The 24488-nt window shown below is 36.0% G+C and overlaps 1 protein-coding gene across 1 annotated transcript in view; it reads left to right on the top strand.

Annotated features, from left to right (window-relative positions):
- The window catches only part of LOC107723157 (protein sidekick-1-like), a 214505-nt gene that overhangs the window by 181063 nt on the left and 8954 nt on the right, over nucleotides 1–24488 (top strand). The window contains exons 28-41 of the mRNA XM_016531683.1: nucleotides 1195–1293; nucleotides 8652–8846; nucleotides 9151–9352; nucleotides 12446–12549; nucleotides 12902–12972; nucleotides 13837–13969; nucleotides 14675–14731; nucleotides 15130–15231; nucleotides 17790–17905; nucleotides 19255–19441; nucleotides 20898–21035; nucleotides 21187–21348; nucleotides 23185–23310; nucleotides 23506–23670. Of these exons, the coding sequence (XP_016387169.1) occupies nucleotides 1195–1293; nucleotides 8652–8846; nucleotides 9151–9352; nucleotides 12446–12549; nucleotides 12902–12972; nucleotides 13837–13969; nucleotides 14675–14731; nucleotides 15130–15231; nucleotides 17790–17905; nucleotides 19255–19441; nucleotides 20898–21035; nucleotides 21187–21348; nucleotides 23185–23310; nucleotides 23506–23670 (1857 nt within the window). The remainder of the gene's footprint in view (nucleotides 1–1194; nucleotides 1294–8651; nucleotides 8847–9150; nucleotides 9353–12445; nucleotides 12550–12901; nucleotides 12973–13836; nucleotides 13970–14674; nucleotides 14732–15129; nucleotides 15232–17789; nucleotides 17906–19254; nucleotides 19442–20897; nucleotides 21036–21186; nucleotides 21349–23184; nucleotides 23311–23505; nucleotides 23671–24488) is intronic.

Below are 24488 nucleotides of genomic sequence, written 5' to 3' on the forward strand. Positions count from 1 at the left end.
ATAGACACAATTACTTTATTTATAATTATATTCTCAGTACTGTGACAGGCCATAATACAATTTTTGTTGTATTAAATAAAATCAATCACCCATTTTTATAAAAAATGTAATTAAGAATATCTTAAATTATTAAGAATTATTATTGTATTTCTAATCATTGATTATATAAACAAATTATGTTTTGTAATTATTTATAATTTATTTTATTTTATTTTCATTTTTTGTAATTATTAAAAGTTCAGCGAATGTTCAGTACTATGGATTAAACATTATTTTGTATATTTACTACACTAAGTATTTCTATATTAAAAAATATATATATATTATTAAATTTAAATGCCATTATTTTTCGCATTGCAGTAATGAGAATGAGATGTTTTTCAGATTATGGTAATGAGAATTTGGAGGGAAAATGTGCTTAGTTATCATGAAGCTATATGTCATAATGAAAAAAATAGACTTCTTTTAAATCTGAAGTGAAATATGACACAGGCATTATCTGACAGTTTTCATGAGACTCAACCAAGTGGGAACCTCATTAAGTCTCCTGAGCTATGAAAGAGCAACCTCTGAGCAATAAAATTTCCTTCGGAAAGTTTCTCTCAGAAATATGTACTCGCATGTATGCAATATATTTCCTCGGCAAGGGGAAGTAAGCTGCCATCGTTCCCTTTGAAATGAGCGAGTGTGTTCATATGTGGACTGTGGAGTCTTGCCAGCGGAATGACAAATGCCCTCTTTCTGTCATTTTTCTTAATCGGCTCAATGGAGCAACATTCATTTGGAAATGTACAGGGATACCAGATACTGGAATGTCTATGTGATTCTTCTCTACACACACTGACTCACACTTACACACACACACACACATATCATAAGTAGTGGATTACCAGCGCTGTTGGCCTAGTGTCCACTGGCAGAGTTAAATGTGTTTGATGAGGGATTATGAAACACTAATATTTAAATTTATGGATTTAAGGAATTAGAAGTTTACAGGGAGACTTTGTGTGTGTGTGAGAAGAGATTAAAATGTCATATTTATCGTGGCCGAGATAAAAGCTTGGCCCCACAAACAGATGTTTTGAAGTGTTTGAAATATGTGCTACATTACAAGAAATCAGAATGTATGCTACAGTAATCCATTTTAAATGCATGTATCCTCTCTCCCTCTTTCCCTCCCTCTCTTCTCTCCAGTTCCTGGTCCACCTGTCAGGTTGGTGTTTCCAGAGGTGCGTCTCACGTCTGTCAGGGTTGTCTGGCAACCTCCCTCGGAGCCAAACGGCATCATTATGGGTAAGAGAACATAAACGCTACACAACCACACACACACACATTTACCTAGCCATATAAATGAAAACATATCACAGACTTCTGTTGTTTTTAAATAAAGCAAATTATAATAATTAACCCTAAAAGAAAACCTTTCTACATAGAAAATGTAATAACTAATGGATTTAATATAATATGTTAATGATAAACACACACACACACACACATATCAGAACTAGTGGATTACCAGTGCTGTTGGCCTAGTGTCCACTGGCAGAGTTAAATGTGTTTGATGAGGGATTATGAAACACTAATATTTAAATTTATGGATTTAAGGAATTAGAAGTTTACAGGGAGACTTTGTGTGTGTGTGAGAAGAGATTAAAATGTCATATTTATCGTGGCCGAGATAAAAGCTTGGCCCCACAAACAGATGTTTTGAAGTGTTTGAAATATGTGCTACATTACAAGAAATCAGAATGTATGCTACAGTAATCCGTTTTAAATGCATGTATCCTCTCTCCCTCTTTCCCTCCCTCTCTTCTCTCCAGTTCCTGGTCCACCTGTCAGGTTGGTGTTTCCAGAGGTGCGTCTCACGTCTGTCAGGGTTGTCTGGCAACCTCCCTCGGAGCCAAACGGCATCATTATGGGTAAGAGAACATAAACGCTACACAACCACACACACACACATTTACCTAGCCATATAAATGAAAACATATCACAGACTTCTGTTGTTTTTAAATAAAGCAAATTGTAATAATTAACCCTAAAAGAAAACCTTTCTACATAGAAAATGTAATAACTAATGGATTTAATATAATATGTTAATGATAAAAATGCAAATGTAAAATGATTTAAAGGTGCACTAAGTGATTTTTGCCAAACGATGTTGATATTTGAAAGCACCAAAACAAACAGGCCCATACCCCAACAGGACCTCGCCCCTATTTTGAAATCTCAGCCCCACATGTACGTACGCAACCATGGCAACGACGATCGCGGAAACAAGTGAAGATGACACACAAGCATATTCAAACAAAAGCCAACACGGATAAGTTGTGTGAAACTAATTAAAATCAACGATACTCGCATATCAAGAAGAAACAACGCAACCTCTGCGTCCGATTCAAGGCCTTCCCACTCCTTTTTTTAATGATTATTTTACTTTCTTTTAAATAATCAAATCAAATAAAAACAAATAAAATAAAAACAAAGTAAAGCACTTTGAATTACCATTGTGTACGAAATATGCTATATAAATAAACTTGCCTTGCCTCCTTGAGTTCTCTCCACCGCTGGAAAGCTGCTCCGATATTTACGCGGGTCATACCTCTTGCCTGATCGTAACCCTTCTTTGTAATGTTTTGTTTCTCTGATATTTTCCTCTTTTTTTATCTGCCATCTCTCTATCTATAGTCGATCTGCTAATATCCGTCCTGTGCACTCAAATTGAGCGCTCTCTTCTCTCTATCATTGCAAGACACGCCCCCTTACTGCTGATTGGCTACAAGTGTGTTCTGGGACTCGGTCCGACGCTGTTGGTCAAAAGCGTTTTTCAAAAATGCTTAGTGCACCTTTAAGCATTTTAATCTGTAATTTATTTTGCTTAGTAATAAATTTGTCTTCTGTTTTTTTACTACTTCCATATATACACTACTGTTCAAATGTTTGGGATTGGCATTTTATTTTATTTTATTTTATTTTATTTGTTCAACATTTAATCAAAAATACAGTAAACCATAATATTGTAAAATATTTTTACAAATTAATATATCTTTTTTAATTTAAAATGTAATTTATATATTTTAAATAATTTATTTGAAAGTATTTTAAAATGCAATTTATTCCTGTGAGCCCTCAGAAATCATTGATTTGATTGATTTGGTGCTCAAGAAACATTTGTATTATCAATGTTGAAAACAGTTGGATTTAATTGACATATCAGTAAAGAAATAAACATAAATGGAAACATTCCAAAGGGACATTTTGGGAGATTTAGCTTCTTTCTATCATGACAATTCTCTGAAGATTTTAGCATGGTAATGGATATGAAAATGTTAATGTATTTGGTCTTGGCGGAATAGATCTGCTACGCTGCTGCTGCTGCTGAATTGCTGCTGCTGTTGGTTATTGCTGTAGTTGTAGATTATTGCTGCTGCTGCAAGCAAGTACAGGAACTTGCTACTGCCGATGCATACGGCGATACGGTGCTGTGAGTATTTAAGACATACTGCTCCTGCACAAATAGCATATAAAATAACTCCTAGCAGATCTATACAGGTGGAGCTGGGAAAGGTGGAGGGTTTCAGAGGAACTGAAAGCGTGCCGCAAAATGCTCAAGTGGATGCTAATCAGCCATTTCAATGTAAAGCAGCAAGCTCATTGGCTGCGTATGCAACATGAACCAATCAGCTTGTGCCAAGTCGTTTAACGCTGTGAATATCATCAGTTACGTTAAGACCCATCAGCCTGCGCCATCTAGAGTTTCATGTAAGAACTAGGCATTTCAGTGTATAGTTTTCCTAAAATATAGGAATTTAGCTAAATTACAACTAAATTAATAACATTAACTCTTTTGTATTTATGTATTTACAGATGTTATAACTCATATCCTTGTAAAGGCCTCAAGAATGTAATCTTCATCTCCAGTAAAAATGCAATTTGAGGCCTTAAAGAAGGTCTGTTTGATCCCATTGCACCCTGGGCCATTTGAAATGTTATTATTGCAAGGACATGCTGTGTATTGCATTGGGGTCATTATGTACGTGTGTGTGTGTTATGAGATTTTCTGTATTGGGATTTCAACCGTGTATTGAGATTAAACCGCCTCAGTTTTGCCGTTATCAAGATTATGGGCCGTACAGACACTGACGCGCAGCTATAGATGACTGGATTATGGACACTTAACCACCCGTGATGGATCATATAATCCCTTAATAGTGATAGAAATGTGAAGCCTCTTTACCTCGGATGATCTCTTGCCTTCTGTCTCTTTTCTCCACACACACGCACACAGAGCTCTCTGCTGATTGGATCAATTTGTATGCAAAACGTCATACAGCACTGGATATGCTACTGTTGCTTTACTGCAGTGTAACTTTTATTCTAGCTCTTAATTGGGTTTCAGTGGTAACGTATTGAAAGCAAGAGCCTGTTGGTGAATATTGATCGGTGGATTGAGGTCCCTCTGGTGTCTCTTTTTGCTCTGGCGTTTAATTTCTCTATTTCTCTCTTTGTCAGTATCTCTCTCACACATTATCATTCTCTTTTATTCATCTCTCTTGTTCTCTGTAAGGCTTCTGTCTATCTCTCTCATGTCTATTTCTCTTTGTCTTATCCTTGCCTTGATTTGTATATGGATACAAATATAATTACTAGCTCCCCAAACACCACCTCGTATGCCATGGATAAACAGACATAGTAGTCCAACATCAAACTAATTGAGCCAATGTTAGTGTGTCAGGCTGGTCTGGATGTTCAAACAAGTTTTTTTTCCCTTCAGTGGAACACATCAGGTAATATAGTGCAGAGTCTTATGGATTGCTTTTATGATACTTTTACAGTGCACAACGTCCATTTTGCACCACAAGCTCTCCATACATTGTACAGTAATTGCTTGGAAAAAGCGACAGGTACGTTATTCAAAAATGTTTCACATTCCACAGAAAGAAACTCATAAAAGTTTGGAGTGATATGAGGGTGAGAAAATGATGAGCTAATCCCTTAAGCTGGGATAGGAGAAAGTATTTTAACATTCGGGAAAAAAATGCCTACCTTTAATCTCTTTGTTGCTTTGTAAAAACAGATACAGCTTAAGCAGTAGCTGTGTACGCAACTCCACGTGTATTAATGAGATATTGGCAGTGTGACATACTGCTTGCTTTTGTTGGATCGCTGTCCTCCTTCAGAGACTTCATTGTGTTGCTCATGTTTGGGGAAACTACTTTAACTATAGTCAAGTCAAGCTAATCTTTTTAGCATACTGCAAGGCACTGAAAGGTATAAAAAGTAGATAAATACATTGAAGATATTTAGAGGGCAGTTTTATTGTATGCTTTTTTTAAATCATAGCCATATGTATCACTTTTAAAACAATGAGGATCTCAATTAAAGTGAAGCCAGATACATTTACAATAAAAAGAACTATAGCAAAACTAGGAAATACTGCAATTTCTGTAAAGACAAAATGCTGTTCAAAAACTCATTTATATGTGCTTATATACATAAAAAAGTAAGCTTTTTGATAGAAATTCATACTATTATTCAGCAAGAATGTATTAAATTGGTGAAAAGTGACAGAAAAGACATTTGTGACCCAGGACCACAAAACCAGTCATAAGGGTCCATTTTTTGAAATTGAGATTTATACATAATCTGAAAGCTAAGATGTAAAAAGCTTTCCATTGATGTATGGTTTGTTAGGATAGGACAATATTTGGAAATCTGGAATCTGAGGGTGCAAAAAAAAAATATTGAGAAAATTGCCTTTAAAGTTGTTCAAATGATTTTCTAAGCAATGCATATTACTAATCAAAAAATCAGTTTTGATGTATACGGTAGGAAATTTACAAAATATCTTCATGGAACATGATCTTTACTTAATATCCTAATGATTTTTGGCATAAAAGAAAAATCGATAATTTTGACCCATACAGTGTATTTTTGGCTATTGCTACAAATATACCCCAGCGACTTAAGACTGGTTTTGTGGTCCAGGGTCACATTTATAATGTTACAAAAGATTTCCATTTCAAACAAACGCTGTTCTTTTCAACTTTTCAACATCAATGAATCCTGAAAACAAATGTGTCACAGTTCCCACAAAAATCTTCAGAAGCACAACAGTTTTCAATTTATAATAATAAGAACTGTTTCTTGGGCACCAAATCAGCATATTAGAATGATTTTGAAATTGAGCATTTTTACATCATCTGAAAGCTGAATAAATAAGCTTTCCATTAATGTATGGTTTGTTAGGATAGGTTTGTTAGATATTTGGCCGAGATACGACTATTTGAAAATCTGGAATCTGAGGGTGCAAACAAAATCTAAATATTGAGAAAATCGCCGTTAAAGTTGTCCAAGTGTAGTTCTTAGCAATGCATATTAGTAATCAAAAATTAAGTTTTGATATATTTACAGTAGGAAATTTACAAAATATCTTCATGGAACATGATCTTTACTTAATATCCTAATGATTTTTGGCATAAAAGAAAAATCGATAATTTTGACCCATACAGTGTATTTTTGGCTATTGCTACAAATATACCCCAGCGACTTAAGACTGGTCTTGTGCTCCAGGGTCACATTTATAATGTTACAAAAGATTTCCATTTCAAACAAACGCTGTTCTTTTCAATTTTTCAACATCAATGAATCCTGAAAACAAATGTGTCACAGTTCCCACAAAAATCTTCAGAAGCACAACAGTTTTCAATTTATAATAATAAGAACTGTTTCTTGGGCACCAAATCAGCATATTAGAATGATTTCTGAAGGATCATGTGACTAGAGAAATGATGCTGAAAATGTAGCTTTGCATCACAGGAATAAATTACATTTTAAACTCTATTAAAATAGAAAACAGTTCTTTTAAGTTGTGATAATATTTCACAGTATTACAGTTTTTACTGTATTTTTCATCAAATAAATGAAGCCTTGGTGACTTCTCAGAAACATTAAAAAAAATCATCCCAACCCTAAACTTTTGAAACGTAGTGTATATTTATTTCATTTACATACACACAAAAAATTCATTGTGTATTAATGACAAACAAACAACATCTTAATATCAAATGTATACTTTTATTTGTTACCATATTACTGCACCATTATATTTAAATGGTACCTTAATTTACCGCATAGAATATGACTGGTACCACCATGAAAGTGTCCCAAAAACATGGTATTTATGGTTGCACCATGCTTTTTTTTGTAATGGTCTCTCCTGCTCTCCTTCTCTTATAGCGTTGAGTGTCCGCTGTAATGTGTCCTGTGGTTAGGGATCAGTGATTGCTGTGGTAACAGGGCGCACAAATAAAATGTGCCTGACCGAGGGGGCGACCATCCGACCAATTACACGGCCTACTGCTCTCACCACGGCAACCCAGACATTAAAAAATGAGTACCGAACCACCTGGCATGGGTCACAGCTCTACCATGATAGATGAGGGAAAATACAAAGCCTGAACAGTTGATTGTTGGCCATTTTTTGTCCTTTTGCCTCCTCCTCTCCATTTCCAGGGCAAAAGCTACTCTGAAACAGCAAAGAAAAGGAGGAAAAAAGTGTTCAAGTTGATTTCTGCCTCTAGCGTAACACAAAAATGAAGAAAAAAAAATGAAAAAGAAAAACCATCAAAAGAGAGAGCTCAGGAACAAGCGGGAAAAGCAGAGGATTTTGCATAGGCCCCTCTGGGCTTTTTGGGTTGGGTTAGCGATGGCCTCTTAATAAAGGAGGATCTTAGCGAGCTGTGCGTTCGGAGAGGGGAAGAGAGAAAAGGAAAGAAAGGGTGAATAAGAATCTGAGAAGACAAGGCAAAGGGGAAAAAAACATTGAATTAAAACCAGCCTCAGCTCTGTAGCGTTATGCTAATCCTCCAAACGGAGCGCGCTAACACCAAACTCCCCATGTGACAGAGATAAGAACGTCTCTCTCGGCCATTCTATAGATTCCCCCGTTTACAAGGCACTTAACTCTCTCAATCTCTCCAGCACCTCCTTGCAGCTGTAATAAACGCTTCCAGGTTAAAGCATGCTCTCAGACTGTGGAGATCTTTCATGGGACACTTTGGTCTTAGCATCTGCATTAAAATTAAATTAGCCTTGTCTGCAGTTAGAAGAGGATTATTAACTCTTTTGAAGGAAGGCTGCTGTTGCGAACTTGTATAATGACCTTACGTATTTAAAAATGTGACGCCTCATATGTTTAGACCGTTGTAATGATACACACCAGATGGATTGTTGTGAGCTGATTTGAAATGAGTTGTGTGGTTTGTTTGATATGGCTGTGTGGAATATTAATAGTTCTTTTCCATACATTGAAAGTCTGTGAGAATGGTTGCTATCAAGCTCCAAAAACACAAAAACAACATCATAAAGCATTTCCCATCAGTTCTCTTTTGCGTTTCTGCATATTTAAATGATGATAATAAAAACAATAATTATAAAAATTATATAGTAATTATAAATTATTATAAATTATTTATAGAAATAATGTAATTATTATTATTAATTATGATAATTATTAATGATGATGATTATGATTATTTTTATTCATTTTTATATTAATGTATGCATAATCATTTAATAATAACAGTGACAGTGCAAAGAGTTAAACAATGTACTCCAGCAGTTCTGATGTAATTATGACTTTGTTACTGCAGGTTATCAAATTTCTTACCGTTTGGATATCAACGACCCCAACAAGTTTACCACGGTTGAGGTGGGATCCAACGCGCGTCAATTCACAGTGACAGGACTGATTCCAGAATCGGCGTATGTTTTCCAAATCACAGCGCGCACTCAAAAGGGCTGGGGACCCCCGGAGGAGGCCATCGTCATAACGACAGAAAAAAGAGGTATATTTGAAGGCTTAATGTTCGATTGTGTTGTTATCAAATTGTTCACTACTTAGGCTACTGTAGACTTATTTACATTAACAGTGACAAATTGGATGTGACTAAGGCTAAAAACTCACTGAAACGCTCATGTTTCATGGAGTCAGTTTGTCTGAGTCGAATGTCAGCTGATAAAGCATACTGTCAAAACAGCATGTGGCCCTTCGGAGCTGACTGCATTTAAACTCGAGCACAAAATTAGCCGCGAGCCGGGTCTGTGACACATGCATATGCCCAGCAGTGACTCATTACACATGTCTCACAGAGCGGCCACAGCACCCTTGGCGACTCACCGTGCCTCAGAAAGGGGTGGAGTCTCATAAGCTGCGACTTTATTGGACGACGGGGGGAGACGGCTCTTCCCCAGTGCGCTACTTCACCCTCCAGGCATTAGAGCTGCCAGACGGCGAGTGGAAGACCCACACATCCTCCATCGGTCATAATAACACCTCCTGGGAGGTGGATAGGTAACACACGCGCACATATCTCTCTCTGATTAGTCATAACTGCCTGTGCGGCCAACGGCTGGTACAAGAACAGTCACTATTTATAGCATAATGTGCTTTAGCTCTGACAGACAGAAGACATTAAAATACACAGAATGGAGGTACGCTTGAGCTCGTTGTAAGTTTGGGATATGCAGACGTGGAAATAATTGAAGCTATAATTCAGTAAGCAAATCTTTTCTATTGCACAACAAGGAAGTAACAAAATCATTTTTTTGGACATGATTGAAAGGGTAATGCCATGTTTTTGGACCATATTAGCACCATGCTTTTTGTTTTGTTTTTGAACATAGCTGCATAGGTAACGGCATGTTTTGTTTTTTGTTTACATACAGACAGTATGTGTTGTTTTTTTAGGACATGTACCATGGTACTTTGTTTTTTTGCCATTTTTTCCAGACTGTTTTGTTTTGTTTTTGTTTTGTTTGTTTTTGTTTTTGGTTTTACGTACACCATAGCAGTAGCATGGCATTGTTTTTTTTATCACATTAATACTATAGGTTTTGGGGGGACATGTGCATACAGCAGTTATAGGGGGGGGGCAGGTGCATTTTTCTGGACATGTGCAATTAATTTTTTATTTGCGGCATGGTACCATCGCAATAACATTTTTTTGTTAGAAACGTACCATCAAAATGTTATTGAATTTTTTGGGATATGCACAATGCGATTCTCTGAGCTATGTAAATAACACAATTATAATAACGATTTAGTCCCATGGTATTGATTCCATCACTTTATCCCACAGTATGGCTACTGGGTGAAAGAGTCAGGGTGAGAATGAAAAGGGTTCAAATTGAAACAACCTCTATTGGACTTAATCAAATAAAGCTCTTCAAACTAAAAGAGTGAAATTACACAAAACATGTAGGGCATTTTATATTATTGACATGCAGTGACACTGATGAGACATCATTAAGAATAAAAAAGAGAATGAAATCGTCAGACAGAGCAAGAGTGAGAGGGAGAGGGAGAGAGAGTGCAATCATAATCAGACTGACCATCGGGTCTAATCACACATCCATTCAGCTCCATCCGCTCACTAACCTGTTTTCTGCTCTCCATCCTCCAGAACTGCAGCACTAGCTCATATTCTTTCACCCTGCCTGTTCGTTCTTCTCATCATCACCTGTGTGATTCATGCTGTCATCTTCGTTCACGTCTCTAAATGTCCACTTGCATTAAGGGGAAAAATATATCGAGCTAAAGGACTTGCCTCCCCATAACACCATCTATCTCAACCTGTTTTGTAATGGAACCATGGGAGCATTTCTGCATTCAGTACCACTCGATTACCCACAACCTACATTCCTGTCCTTTTAATTACCCACATATGCCTTTCACTGACATTCAGTGACTCATCGTAAGCCATCTTCTGACTGCAAAGGAGGCACAGAAGATGAGTCTGAAGCACCATGGATAACACGCAAAAGTGCATTTGCACAGACTATTTAATGTGGCACAGAGCCAGAATAAATGTAAATGTATTTACTGTGTACCGGAATCACAAAAAACAATCACTATGCTTGGAGTACAACTGTACTACCCTCACTAGTTCTGCAATATATACAGTAGTTTGCACTGCTACTATACACTGTATGCTGATTTGAGAATGCAGACAATGGCTGAATTGAATTTTGAAATTTGAATATGAATTTCAGTTTGTATTTAATGTAATTGAATGTATGTACATTACCGTTATATTGTATATTACAAACGTTTGGAGCCTCTAGGATATTTAAAAGAAGTCTTTCACACACACTCAGGCTGCATTTGTTTAATCAAAAGTACAGTAAATAGAAACAGAAACACTCAGAAATATTATACAAAATTTTTAATATTTTACATTCTAATTTTAAATGTTAAAATATTCTTGGCATGGCAAAGCTGAATTTTACAGTCTTCAGTGTCACATGATCTTTCAGAAATAAATTTATTATGCTAATTTGGTGTTGAAATAAATTTCATATCAGTGTTAAAAACAGTGCTGCTTAATATTTTTTGGAATCCTTTTTTCAGGATTTTTGGATGAATTGAAATATTAAAAGAACAGCATTTATTTAAAATATACATTTTACCGAATCTCACTGATCCCAAACCTTTTGAATGATATATTTCATCATATTTAATAAATCAACTTTTATTTTATGGACCACAGTAAAGGACCACTTCATTTCCTGCTTCATTTCATTTCAGAGAGTCGATTATTACATTCTGAATTTTTCCATACTTTGTACAGCAATGTAAATGTCCCTACTGATACTTGCCTATTCAACCATTTATTTCCTGTATAGTTTGTGTATATGCTGCTACAGTGCTTTGCTTCAGTTGTCTCGATTTCTTTCTTTCTCTGTCACACACGCATTTTTCGTAATTGCATGAACCGAGTGTTTTAAACCAAGAGGATGTTTGTGTTCAAACCATCTTGATTCTCAGAGGAGTAAATGCCTCCAGCTATTAAAACAGAAATGCCACTAACAGTCCTCATCTTCAACACCCTAATTATGAACACACACTCACATACACACACACACACACACACACACACACACGTAAACACTCACAACGACACAAGCACCCTCAGAGTCCTGATTCTCAAATCCCTAATTGCTCACTTCACACACACAGACTCAAAGTTTCCCTGATGGCCCACTTTGATATACATTACCCACAACCCTGTGTCCCCTTCCCACGTCCCCTCAAAGTTTGAAAAGCAATAACAAATCTGTACAGTTGCCTAATATTAACTAATTATAAATGAATAATGAGCCATTCTTATAAACATGAAAATCTCAAGAAATATTCAAGTGTTTGGTATCTGTTCAAGCACTTGAGCAAGACATTGTGGGTTGAGCAGACATGTCTACTCAACAGATTGGGATGTGTTCTTATGACTATATTTATAAATGCATTTGTATGATAGCTTACCTTTTGTAGCAAGAGAGTCTGTCTCTGATTTTCTCAAAAGAAGTCTAAAAATGCATCACTTATGGTTCCTGTTGGTACTTGAGAATGATCTAGTGTGTGAGTTGAAATGCATCTCTTTTCTTGTAGGCTGAAGCCATACACCTCTTACAAATTTAGAATGATGGCCACAAATGATGTGGGAGACAGTGCCTTCAGCAAAGAAACTGAGCCAGTTACCACTCTGCAGGACGGTAATACTAGATTCTGTGTGTTGTGCAAAGTGAATTATAATTTTTTAGAGTGCTTTTTGGATCTGAGTATTTGAGAAAGCATCTGAGTAGATAGTAATTTTTTTTTTAGTATTTGGAGGAGAAAACGTAGATAGAATAGTGGATAGACAAATGGAAGCTTGTCATTCTATCTACATTTTCTCATCAAAAAATTCTCAAAATAATGTTCATAAAATAGATAGATAGATAGACAGACAGACAGACAGACAGACGATAGATAGATAGATAGATAGATAGATAGATTTATTGATTCATTAATTGATTCATTAATTGATTCATGAATTGATTGAATGTGTTTGTCTGTGTATTATAGTGCCAGATGAAGCGCCTGTCATTTTGAACATCAAACCTTCAACCACAACATCTGTGATTGTCCAGTGGCAGGTAAAACACTGTAAAACAAAGAGTTAACAAGACTTTTTTTCAAAAACATCTTTACCAGCCCAAATTTTTTAACCGTAAACCTTGTTGCAGTGTGCTATGGGATTGCCTTATCATCAAAACATTGTCTAAATGTTGGAAGAGTCCTCATGTGGAGAGCACGCCTGTGATGCTTACAATGCCCACTAAGTTTTGAAACAGCTTTGGCATGAGTAGGTGTCACAGGAACTTTTCCTGTCTTTCCATTTAACTGAAGGTTCAGGGGTTCAAATTGTCCAACAACGTTTAATAGCAGACTTGTGTGCAAAGTATTCCGCTGCACCTCTCAATGTTAATTATGTTTGGCAAGCAGGTTCTTAGCCTTACTCTTTACCCTCTAATTAGTTAGCAGTCATTTCACGTACCTCCTCTATCTATTCACACACATACGGATACATTTACAAAGCTGGCCTGTTTTGACCCCATCTTAATTAACTTTGCCTATAACACTGATCACATACTAAATAAGACACGTCCATAATAGAATAGGAGAGTGAGAACGCATGTTAGATTGAGTCAGAGTAAGAACAACCAGATCAGGCCTTTACTGACCTGTGGTCTCAGCTAACTTGTCCTCTGTTGATCTGTGCTATCTCCTGGGCTGACGTGCATTGTGCAGTAATTACTTTCTGTCACCGTCTCTAACTGCTAATTAGCCGGCAGCAGACAGCATAGGCACTGTCTTTAACATTCTTTCATTAAGTAGCATCACAGGTCATATGCTGAAAAGTCAGGTGAATATTTCCTAGCCTGAGTTAAATGGAGTAATTAAACGGCAGTTTGCTACTTGGAGACTGACTGACACTCGATATGTATCTGTGTCTGCAGCCGCCTGCAGAGGGAACTGTCAATGGGATTCTTGTGGGATATCGTGTGTATTACCGGGAACTTCCACGTGAAAACAGTCCAGATGAGCCAATGACAGCAACCAACCAATCAACAATCAGTCCGGAGTTCAGAGGTTAGTCTGTCTGTCTGATTGTCTGTAGTTTTGTCTAACTGTTTGTCCGTCGTTCTATCTATCAATCTGTCTATCATTCAGTTTATCTATCTATCTATCTATCTATCTGTCTGTCTGTCTGTCTGTCTCTCTGTCTCTCTGTCTGTCTGTCTCTCTGTCTCTGTCTCTCTGTCTGTCTCTCTCTCTGTCTCTCTGTCTCTCTCTCTCTCTCTCTCTCTCTGCTTTTCCCTTCACAGCTAGAATTTTTTTTTATAACTGAAATTAATGTTTTGAATTAGATTTTTTGTTACTGTCTCTCTGTCTGTCTGTCTCTCTGTCTCTCTGTCTCTCTCTCTGTCTGTCTGTCTCTCTGTCTCTCTGTCTCTCTGTCTGTCTGTCTCTCTGTCTCTCTCTCTCTCTCTCTCTCTCTCTCTCTCTCTCTCTCTCTGCTTTTCCCTTCACAGCTAGAATTTTTCTTTATAACTGAAATTAATGTTTTGAATTAGATTTTTTGTTACTAGGTGAAATGTGTTGTTTTTCATAATGGTACCATATTGCTAATATATATTTTTTCCCGTTATAAATATATTTTGTCCATGTTGCGCTACTTTCTGTTTCAGCTGACTGTTTTGTCTTCTGTGCATATTAAACAATGTCCCTTGTGTAATTTCTCTCTCTTATTCTTTTTTCCTCTCTCTCTCTGGGTTTATTTCACAACTCAAACAGCTAAGAGCACTTTTAAGACAGTGAGCAGCCCTTCATTAACAGAATTTGAATTAACGCGTAAGTATATTTTTATATTATTTTAATTGCTGAGTTGTTTCAATAGTTGTAATCTTTGAAGTGTTAACAGAGTCACATTCAAGCCCGAAGGCTTTCAAACTCCCTGTTCTATCCTCTGATCTCCTCTACCGCTATAACAAACACTTCCCCTAGTCTTTGCGCTTTGTTGTTTTGCCTCTGGTCCTGTCACTATTTGCTGTGAGGAAGGGGAAAAATGTAAATCTATTTCGTTCTCCACCTCATTTCCACACCCTTTATCTCATATCCATGTCCCTCTTCCGTCACCTAGTTTTACATTTTTGGGGTCTTTTTCTCTGCATTTCTCTAAACTAGTACCTCAAAACTCTTTGACTGCACCTTCCATCTTATTTTTCTTCATCTTTATTGGTGTTTTTCAGAGCTCAGCAAGTACAGACGATACACGATTGTCATGACAGCATTTAATGTTGTTGGAGAGAGCCCTTCAAGTGCACCTGTTGAGGTGTTTGTGGGAGAAGCAGGTATGTTTTTATGCCTTATTAAGATCACTGCTATGGCTCAGCTCTAAAACTTGGACCACAAACTTTGGGAAACCCAGAGAGCTTTTTTTGAAGTGTAGTTGTTTGATTTTAAATCTAATATCTGATCATCAGACTTACTTGGTCTGGTCTGAGCACTTAGCGCTTGGGTAATGTTAACGAGGAATGCATTTGCACACAAGTGATAATTGAATGTTATATGCAATACTTCCTCAAAGTCACACAACCTGTTTTATCTAGTTATGAGCTGTATGGAAAAGAAAAGTGAGACTTGAATCGTGCAATGTTGACCAATTATCTGCACAACCCATTAGACAACGCGCAATGGATCCATTTGCGTGACCTATTGATAATGTGTCACAGACCAGTTTCCACTATGCAGCGCAGATCAATTTCACCAGCGATGTGCTGTCTGGCGTGGTATTAATACGAAAAAAATCAGTTATGTCTTAAGTGAAGGTAAACAGACATCAGAAATGTGTCAAAATATAAGTTCTATGCTTTACCTCATTGTGTAAATATAGATAGGAATCGCTGTAATTATATACTCCCTATATACTAGAGCTTTCCTGAATGCTGTATAAAAGACTAAATGACCTCTCTTCAGTCTATATGGCTGAGTTTGTATGTGAACGTGTGTCGCAGTACATGTCAAACCAAATTTGATTGTAAACTCATCTGATATGTAGAGCATTATGAAAGCCCATTACCTAAGCTAATTTAAAAAATGAGTCATGTGCACAAATCAGATTAGTTTGCACATCTGACCTCTCCCAAAGATCCGAATAAGGGGCACATCATTAAATATAGCATCCCTCTGGCATGACTTTAACACATAAAGACAACAAGGCCATCTTAATTACATATCTTTCATTATAGGAGTGTAGAATGAGCTGAAATGAGGATTTGACACATACAGCCCAAAGTAACACAAACTGACCATAACATGAAGCAACAGATCTATGAACTATAATATATGTGTGTACGTGCTTGGGGAGGAGTGTGCTTATACATTGAAATGACTTATAGTTATGTACAGAAAGTTGCATTTATGCAACTTAGTACAAATATGTACTATAAAAATAAATATGAATTCATAAATAATATTGTTGCTACATTAATGTATTATGAAAATGGTATAATAAATAAATATTTCACTATTTTACAGGGTTTCATATTTTTATTAATTTATGCCCACCAAGGCTGCATTTATTTGTTCAAAAATACAGTAAATACAGTCATATTATGAAATATTATTAAAATTTGAAATCTGTTTTAATATATTTTCAAATGTAATTTATTCCTTTGATGGTAAAGCTGAATTTTCAGCATCATTACTGCAGTCTTCAGTGTCACATGATCCTTCAGAAATCATTGTAATATGCTGATTGGCTGCTCAAGAAATATTTCATATTATTATCAATGGTATAATATTTTTGTGGAAACTGATAATTTTTTTTCTGGATTCATTAATGAATATAAAGTTCAAAAGAACAGCATTTATTTGAAATAGGTATCTTTTGTAATATTATAAAAGTCACTTTTGATTAATTTAATGTATCCTTGCTGAATAAAACAAACAAAATATAATGCATAAATCACATACTCTGTTGAATAGTTTAGCGCCACAATAGTGACTACATGAGAGAAAAAGGAGAACACCAAAAACTTGTTCTTGAATGAAAAGCTAAAGTTTTATAAGACATTATATTTTACACATTTCAGTGTGTCAATAAATCACTAAACCTCTTTCCTTTCCGTTTAGTCACTGTCCATTGTGCCACAGAGAAATGTCATTTGACATTTGGCCTTTATATGAGACAGATACTGTTGTCTATGAAGTAAATGGTTTTCCCTCTGTGGTAGTCTCATCCTGTCCGCTGTTGACACATGCACGTTTGATTTGTTTGTCGCTCTATTTAGTCACATGATCCTTCAGAAATCATTGTAATATGCTGATTGGCTGCTCAAGAAATATTTCATATTATTATCAATGGTATAATATTTTTGTGGAAACTGATAATTTTTTTTCTGGATTCATTAATGAATATAAAGTTCAAAAGAACAGCATTTATTTGAAATAGATATCTTTTGTAATATTATAAAAGTCACTTTTGATTAATTTAATGTATCCTTGCTGAATAAAACAAACAAAATATAATGCATAAATCACATACTCTGTTGAATAGTTTAGCGCCACAATAGTGACTACATGAGAGAAAAAGGAGAACACCAAAAACTTGTTCTTGAATGAAAAGCTAAAGTTTTATAAGACATTATATTTTACACATTTCAGTGTGTCAATAAATCACTAAACCTCTTTCCTTTCCGTTTAGTCACTGTCCATTGTGCCACAGAGAAATGTCATTTGACATTTGGCCTTTATATGAGACAGATACTGTTGTCTATGAAGTAAATGGTTTTCCCTCTGTGGTAGTCTCATCCTGTCCGCTGTTGACACATGCACGTTTGATTTGTTTGTCGCTCTATTTAAAATCATACATTTCTGTGTGTGTGTGTGTGTGTGTGTGTGTTCACAGCTCCTTCAGTGGCTCCTCAGAACATACAGGTGAAATCTGTGTCCTCTAGTCAGCTGGATGTAGAGTGGCAGCCTCCACCTGTCGAAACACAAAACGGAAATATTCATGGATACAAGGTGATGATAATTTTTTTTTACCCACATACATACACAAAATATGATCCGTACAATTCACAAATATTTTAGGAAGGCATAAGATAAAAAACAAAACAAAAAACAATCAAATGCATTACAAAGATCAAAGATTTATGTTTACATAAATAGTGCAGAGTGCAGTGCAGCTGCAAGAAGGCATCCTGTGTGAATGGCCATAAGACATTAGGTATTAATAATTATAATTGTTTATTAAATTCTGTGTTTTTAATTGTCAAATGCATATTTACACCAATAGAAATGACCCATAATTCCCATGCACTCGTTGTGTTTGTCACATTGTACACTCTGGGTTGATCATTTTAATGCATGAATACATAATGTTCAGTTGTTTAATCAGTTGTGAGCTCTGAATTTGATGAAAAGTATTTCCAAAATCAGTCAGGCAGTCCATCTGTTTACCGACATAAATAAACTGTCGTTCATCTGCAGTCTGTCTTCCCTTATCTCACTGTCATCTGTTGATTTCACCGCATTAGCTTCCACCATTGTTTTCCTATTTACGCCATCTGTACATCTGTCTCTCATAGAGATTTGAACAGGAACTGGTTATGAATCCTTCTGTTCTGTCCACAAACACACAAAGTATCAATTCGTGGATATACATATTTCATTCAAGTCTAATTTTAGTGTGTGTATGTGTATTTAAAGGATTAGTTTCCCAAAAATGAACATTTTGTCATCATTTCCTCACACTCATGTTGTTCCGAATTCATATGATTTGCTTAATGAATGGACAATGCAGTAAACTTCCAAAATATAGCACATATATTATAATAAAAAAAAAAGAAATTAATACTTTTATTCATCAAAAACATATTAAATTGATCAGAAGTGACAGTAAACCATTATAATATTAGAAAATATTTCTATTTCAAATAAATGCTGTTCTTTTGAACTTTCTATTTACTAGAAAATCTTGATAAAATATATATCACGGTTTCCACAAAAATATTAAGCAGCATAGTTTTTAGAATTGATAATAAGAAGAAATGTTTCTTGAGCACCAAATCAACATATTAGAATGATTTCTGAAGGATCATGTGACACTGAAGACTGCAGTAAATTGAACTTTGCCATCACAGGAATACATTACATTATAAAATATATTCAGATAAAAGGTATTTATTTTAAATTGTAATAATATTTCACAATATGCATTTATTTGATAAAAAATAATGCAGCCTTGGTGAGCATAAGAGACTACTTCCACTTTTTTGATGATTGAAATTGCTTGAAATCTTCAAAATATACTATTTTTGGGTGAACTATTCTTTTAAGTATGTCTATGTGTCATTCCCTTCTTCCCTCAGATCCATTACTGGGAAAAGAACAGGCAGAATGAGACTGAGAAGGAGCTAGTTTTGTTTGTTCCAGATACATCCGTGCACCTGAAGAACCTGACATCCTACACCAACTACCTTGTGCAACTGTCTGCATTTAACACGGCGGGGGACGGACCGCTCAGTGCAGCCCGTGAAGGACGCACCCTGCAGGCTGGTGAGTCCCACTGAGATCCTGTTACGCTCATCCAGACGCATGAGTGCCAGCCAACCATCCGAGACGTGCAAAACATTATCAGACCATGTCATTATCCTACTATTACTGCTTCCATTAAGGAACTAAATGTGGAGGTTGTTGCTATAACCCCAGTTAAGAGTCTTTAAAGGTCCCCTGAAATGCTTAGAAACACGCAGCGTTACTCTATGTGTTGACGTCATTTTAACTGAAACAGGAAGACAGGGCGGGACATATCAAGCAGCCCCGCCCCTTTTTAAAATAGCCAATAGCGTTCGTTTATATCACAGCTTGGGCTAGAGCCGTTGAGCTCCGTAAAGCCGCATTTGACAGGGTATGTCAGCCACAATCTCATCCATATTGCTATAAAATATAGCATTCTGTGTAGAATTCAAATAGCTCCGATACATTTTGTGGTCTGCGCCGACTCGCGCATGTGATCCGCTCCGTGCTATCGTGTCTCTGGACCGGAGCAGAGTGTGTGTGCGGTGCGGTGGTTAGCGTGACACAGCGCGAAACCAGACTTCTTTTTTTCCTCAATGGAAAGCATATTTACACTGTTTGAATCGTTCCCTGTCCCCTATATAGTGCACTACGTGCCATTCACTGTACAGAAAATACTAATTCTGTGGACAAGTGACCGATTTCAGCCGCGGCTTCAGCGTCTATTTTATAGTGTAGGAGGCGAGCGCTTCAGATTCTAGAGAGCATTTGATTGGACAGAAAGTTTGATGAGAAGCTGAAGTACGATGTGACGTCAAAAAAATCGTTGAGCCGTTTTGGCGGAAGTGACGAACTGCAAGCTTTGAATGCTTATATCTTCTAAATGCGAATTTTGTCACTGTTTTGGAGCACACTGCCTTATAGATAACCTTAAGACTAAAATATTGATACTAACACCCAAAAAACTTTCATTTTGATTTCATGGGGACTTTAAGCAACGGTTTTGAAAGAAGTCTCTTATGCTCACCAAGTCTGCATTTATTTGATCAAAAATACAGTAAAATATTATTAAAAATTTTACAATTGAAAGTAACTGTTTTCTATTTGAATATATTTGAATATGATTTATTCTGGTTATGGCAAAGTTAAATTTTCAGCAGCCATTACTCCAGTCTTCAGTGTCACATGATCCTTCAGGATTTGGTGCTCAAGTAACATTTCTTATTATTATCAAAGTTAAAAACATGCTGCTTAATATTTTTGTAGAAACTGTAATACATTTTTGGATTTCAGGATTCTTTAATTATTAATGTCTTTACTGTCATTTTTTGATCAATTTAATGCATCCTTATTGAATAAAAAGTATTAATTAATTAAAATAATTTTTATCTTACTGACCACAGATTTTTTGTTATGTATATACTTTATATTTAGAAGAGGTCTATGCTAGAATGTTTTTGAGATTTTTAACTTCTCTCAATCTTTCTCTCCGAAGCTCCTGGAGCACCCAGCCACGTGGTGTTTTCGGAGGTGACAGGAAGCTCCCTGAATGTGTCATGGGGAGCTCCTCTGCAGCCCAATGGAGTGGTGGAAGGCTACAGAGTGGTCTATGAGCCCACCGCACCAGTTCATGGTGAGCAGGATATAAGGAAGAGTAAGAGAAAACATGCAGTAAAATCATTATTCAAATTGAAATGAACAAAAAAAGAGTCTTGAATGAAATGTTTTTAGTTTTGAGTACAGGTATATGTTATTCAGTATTCATAAATCCCTTCTTTTGACAGGTGTCAGTAAGACAGTTACAGTGGAGATCAAGGGGAACTGGCAACGCTGGCTGAAGGTTCGTGACCTGATGAGGGGTGTGATCTATCGCTTCAAGGTTCAAGCCAGAACTATTAGTTACGGACCCGAACTGGAAGCCAATATCACAGCAGGACCAGTGGAAGGTATGTGTAAATATGAATAATAATGCATAATAATACTTCCATAATAAATCCCACAATAATTGGGGAAGAAAGAAACATCCCCTGCAGTTACAGACACCAGCGCTGGAGGCTTTCTTTGGATTAAATTAATTGTTGAATATGAAATGACTGCATATAACTAGTGCTTTTCTAAAAAAAACACTTTTCTAAAACCTGGGACCTACCAGGAAGATGGCATTTCATTATTTTAATTCTTAGAATTAGTTGAAGATGGAAATTAAAATAGGGCTGTGTGAACTTCATGGTTTGATTAGTGCACTGTAATAGGAATGTGATTTCGTGTAGCCTTTGAGCAACTGTTCATTCTCAAGACACAGCGCCTTCATTGAGGTGGGATGCTGGGCCTCACACAGGCCGCCTTCAGTTTAAAAAGTTCTTCAGATGAGGTGCAGTTGATTCATATAGGAACGGTGGACTCTGAGTGGTCGGTATGGATATGAAGGAGTATGAGCTCTAGTGTAATTGGCCAGAATTTTGATCAAACAATACAGTGTCACTAGCATATATTCCATGGTACTAAATGTTTCATTCATATACCATGGTATTAACATGGTACTCCAGGGTACGCTACCAGTCTAAAATGTGAACACATTAGAGTAAATGTATGTTTCTGGTAACCTTAAAGACCGTAAGTGGTTGAATGTAGCTTTGTAGATAAAGACATGTCTCTACAGAATTTCTTTGCACAAAAAAGTAAATAAATAATTTAAAAATATATATATTTTTAAAATTAATTAATTAGTGGATGAGTAGGACCAAATAGCAAATCAAATGCAGCAAATGAGTTTCCAATATAAAAATATAGGTTAATTTTTTACTTATAAATTTCTGTACTATGTTTGTTTGTTGATGAGTAAGACCAGGTAGCAAGGCAAATGCAGCCAACAAGTTTCCAGTATAAAAATGTTAACTTTCTACTTAACACTAATTTAAATAAAATAAAAATAAAAAAAGATTGATTGACTGACTTGCTAACTTATACACACACACACACACACTCATCCCCTGAAAATTTAAGTAAGCTAGCAAGTGTATTTAAAACAAATTTCTTTACAGAACAAAATGTAATTAATTTTCAAATGTATGTATATATACAGTATGTGTGTGTGTGTGTGTGTGTGTGTGTGTGTGTAATAATAATTGTTTTCATTGATTGTGTAAATAAAAAAAAATACTGAATGTTTACGTAGATAAGTAAACTTTTGACTTCAAAAAAGTACTTAAAAAATACCATGATTTTACCATGGTACATATCCAAATATTATGGTAATACTATGGGAATTTTTCCTAGTGATATGAGTATTTTGGTTGATGATTAGTCATTGGCACAGGAAAAATAAATCGAGAAAGAAAACATTCTGTATTTGTGTTAAAGAGAACAAGTAAATTAAAACATGACATTTACCATCAGCTAGTTTATTTAAAAGGTGAAAGGATTTGTGGGAAATGAAGTGTGTTAACAGTATACTGAATGTGAGTGTTGTCAGGTCACAGTGGCCAATAAAGAACATGTTTTGAAGAAGATATATCCCTACAGCTTCAGTGTGACCTTTATGCAGTCTAAACCACTTTAGAACAGCAGCGCTGCCTGTCTTAAGATCCTTAGTTGCAAGCAGTAGAAAGTAGTTATTCAGTTATAAAAAATTCATCATTTTCCTTCCATCAGCCTAAATTTTGAAGCCTGTATTGCAGTCTGAACTGTTATGATTGATAGAAATGGCCAGAACCATTTTAGGAACTGCGGTTTGTGCTGTTATTGATTATTCAGAAAGGAATAATATGCCTTATATATCATAGGCTCCCCCGGTTCGCCCTTGCAGACCTCAGTCACAAAGTCTGCATCAGCTTTGACGCTTCATTGGTCAGAGGGCGCAGAAGGGGCGGGACCTGTCACAGGATATGTCATTGAGACTCGTCCATCAGGTAAGCAGCACTTCCTAGTCCGTCTGCTGACTTCACATCTACCCTTGACTTCCTCATTATAAGTTCTTCATCTCGTGCATTACATGGTGTTGCAATACCAGGCTTATTCTCAATTAACCTTCCTCTTTTCACCTTTCGTCTCCTCTGTGGCAACCAATTACTCCCCCTCCTGCTTTTGAAATCCTGCATTTCCAGATGAAGGATTATGGGATACGTTTGTCAAGCATCTCCCACCTGGCAGCTTCTCGTACACCATCAGTCTGGACCGCCTACGCTCAGGTGTGGCCTATGAATTCCGTGTCATCACAGTCAATCGTTTCGGTTATGGCGATCCCAGTCCACCTTCCACTGCAATGTCTGGTAATCTTCCTCATTATATCATACCACTGCATTATATTCAACAGTGATGCGAATGACAACCCACTCAACAAGACTCTATATGTCTGTCCCACAGCTTTGTTTTTGTTTAGGCTACATCACATTAGATACAGTATTTTCCCTGACTAATGTCAATTGCATACTATATCACAATTCATTTTTCATAATTTTGCTGTTTAGAGTATGGACATTAGTATTCCACTTCATTTTCAAGCATCTGGGAGGCATTCTACTTCAGTGAGGATGTTTGAACTGTGGAGCACAATAGACTCACTTTGTGGCCTCTACTGCCATCTAGTGTCACACAGCTGAACATTCACTCATCCATAAGTAAATAAAAAAAATACTGAAGACTTATTTGGTGCTGTTGAAATTACTACTATTTTTTTATATATTATATTATATTATATGTGTATTTCTGAAAGAATTCTCTTATACACACTGAAGCAAAATACTGTTATCTTTTTAATATTAGAAATCTTTCCAATATGCTGAATTGCTGGTCAAGAAACATTTCTTATTATTAATATAAATGTTGAAAACAGTCTGTTTAATGTTTCCGTGGAAACTGTTTATTTTCAGGATTTCTTGATGAATAAAAAAAACAGCATTTATTTGAAACACATCTTTTGTAATATTATAAATGTCTTCACTGTCATTTTTTTAATCAATTTAATGTATCTTTGCTGACTATGCAAATAATTAAGTTAAATAATTAAGTAATAATTTCTTTAAAAAATGTAATGACCTCAATCTTTGAACTGTAGTGTGTAATATAATATAATATAATATAATATAAT

The sequence above is a fragment of the Sinocyclocheilus rhinocerous genome, unplaced genomic scaffold, assembly GCF_001515625.1.
Source record: "Sinocyclocheilus rhinocerous isolate Xijiao unplaced genomic scaffold, SAMN03320098_v1.1 scaffold1325, whole genome shotgun sequence".
NCBI lineage: Eukaryota > Metazoa > Chordata > Actinopteri > Cypriniformes > Cyprinidae > Sinocyclocheilus > Sinocyclocheilus rhinocerous.